Consider the following 2,247-nt stretch of genomic DNA (forward strand, 5'->3'; position numbering starts at 1 on the left):
TGCCTCGTTTTCTGAAAATTACTTTATATTCTGTATATTCCTGCGTCTTTAAGATGGTTTTCATTTTTGAAAATATAAATTTGGCTTTGATTTTTTTATTGGTCACTGGAATATAAAGAAGATAGCTTTGAATTCTGGATTAATACAGATTCATGCAAATAAATGTTATGGATATAACTGCATGCGAAATAGTGGCTTTCGTTACCAAAAGTAGGTTTTGAATTCTAAAGAAAAATAGCTATTATGTTAGACAGAAACTAGATGATAGAGGAAACAGAGAGCAGAGTGATGTGCGAGTGCTGACCAGCTGTCCCTTACCTTGCAGTACCTAGAGGGAGCCGAGAGCAGCGCCGTCATCAAGCAGCTTACAGGTGAGCCTTTCTCCGCTGACAGCACGCCCACCTGGAAAGCGAGACTCGTCCCCGTGGCCGCCGACGCCCCCTGCCCCATGCCCGAAATAAAGGCAGCTTTCCCCTACCAGTATGACCTCGTCATGATGCCACACCACTCATTCATCGACGGGGTCACAATGGCAATAATCACCGGAAAACTCGTGGGACTGCTGAATGACGTCATAGCCGGACGACCCATCGACGACGAGCCCTTTGGGGTCTACCTGAACAACGAGGAAATTGTCAAGATCGATGAACAGATTGTGAAAGACTTTGAAAAGGAACCCGAGAAAGTCGAAGCGATGAAGCAGGAGCTCCTAGCGTGCGACACCACGCCCATCCTCTGCAAGGCCTTCCCACCCCCCGGAGGGAAGCCAGCAACCGACTTCGTCTATCGAAACGTCGACCAAGAGTCTCTAGCTTCCTTCACGGCAAAATGCAAAGCTAATAGTGTCACGTTCAACAGTGGACTGGAGGCTGTGATTAATACCGCCATTATTGAGATGGCGAAGGAGGCGGGAGTGGAGGGGGAGTCCCACTACTTGAGCATCAATCTAGCGACGGATCTGAGACGCTACATGAAGCGCCGCCCCCTCCCGATCCTCGGTATGCACGTGCGCCCCACTGTGCACAGGATAGAGACACCCTTTGACGCCCGGGACAACTTCTGGGACTACACCAGGAAGCTCCACCAGAGGCTCTCGGTTCTCCTGAAGTCCGGCGAGGCCCTTCAGCAGAACGTGGTGAGGGAGACGACCCTGCCGCAAGTCTCCCCGGTGGAACACCACGCAGAAGGTCCCAAACCCCTGCGTGACTACGGCGTCACCAACATCGGGGATCTGACAGCTGTTATTCCAGGCGTCGGGGAGCACCTCCAGCAGACGGACCTCGCCATGTTCAACTGCACGCACTACTCTGGGTTCCCGATGCTTCACCAGATCTACACCTTCCGAGGACACTCGCCCTACACGCTCAGCTACGACACCTCTTACATAGCGAGGGAGACCGCCGTTACACTCACAGACAGGGTCCTCATGCTTATGCACGAACTTGGGACATCGCCCTAAAACGTTAGAAGAAAAAGGATTGAGAACACGAAGTGATACTTGTTGACTAAAATTTTTGACGATTGCAATAACTAAAAAGCTTGTTTATATATTTAAAAAATGGTTCCAGCTCACTCCTCCATGAGTTATAACAAGCTCGTTATAACGACAAAGGAGAGGAAATGAGCGAAGGTTAATACACGTTAGGTCTTTGAAACTCCGTGAATGAAAAGGCGGCAAGGCGAAACGATACGAGATTGTACAGAAATACGCTATATAATTTTATAAACACCAAGGTCTTAGTTTTAATCTTCTTGACGATGTTTGTTACGTGAAGTGTGAATTCTAGCTTCATTTTCTGTTAGGTCATCGCACTATGGAAATGAAACTACAGAAATTCACCTTAATTTAACTGAATCTAATATTTAACATTGTTTAGACTTACCAGTATATTTAGGGAAATTATATGAAATATATATTTTTTGACTTCGACATTTGCACAATGTCGATATATTTTTGACTCTCTGATTTTCCTGTAGACATAGACTAACGATCGACGAAGTTGTTTAAAATTTCTTTTCCTCAGAAAAAAACATAATCATATGCGATGTAGTTTATGCATATAAGATATTAATTCCCGAAAGATATTTATTATATTAATATATTCAATTAATGTATACATCCATTTGTGTTTATTGTCTTCTCGTTTTGATATAGAGAATGGGGGAAATGGCAAACGAAAGATAAAAACAACAAAATGTATAAATGAAATGGAATAAACGAATATATATAATTCATTTTTTCTATTT

The 2,247-nt window shown here is 44.3% G+C and overlaps 1 protein-coding gene across 1 annotated transcript in view; it reads left to right on the forward strand.

Moving 5' to 3' along the window:
- LOC119594692 overlaps positions 1-2,231 on the forward strand; it is a 7,443-nt gene extending 5,212 nt beyond the window's left edge. The window contains exon 6 of the mRNA XM_037943748.1: positions 326-2,231. Within this exon, the coding sequence (XP_037799676.1) occupies positions 326-1,459 (1,134 nt within the window). The 3' untranslated portion in view covers positions 1,460-2,231. The remainder of the gene's footprint in view (positions 1-325) is intronic.
- The last annotated feature ends 16 nt before the right edge of the window (positions 2,232-2,247 follow it).

The sequence above is a fragment of the Penaeus monodon genome, chromosome 34 (genome assembly GCF_015228065.2).
Source record: "Penaeus monodon isolate SGIC_2016 chromosome 34, NSTDA_Pmon_1, whole genome shotgun sequence".
NCBI classification, from domain to species: Eukaryota; Metazoa; Arthropoda; class Malacostraca; order Decapoda; family Penaeidae; genus Penaeus; species Penaeus monodon.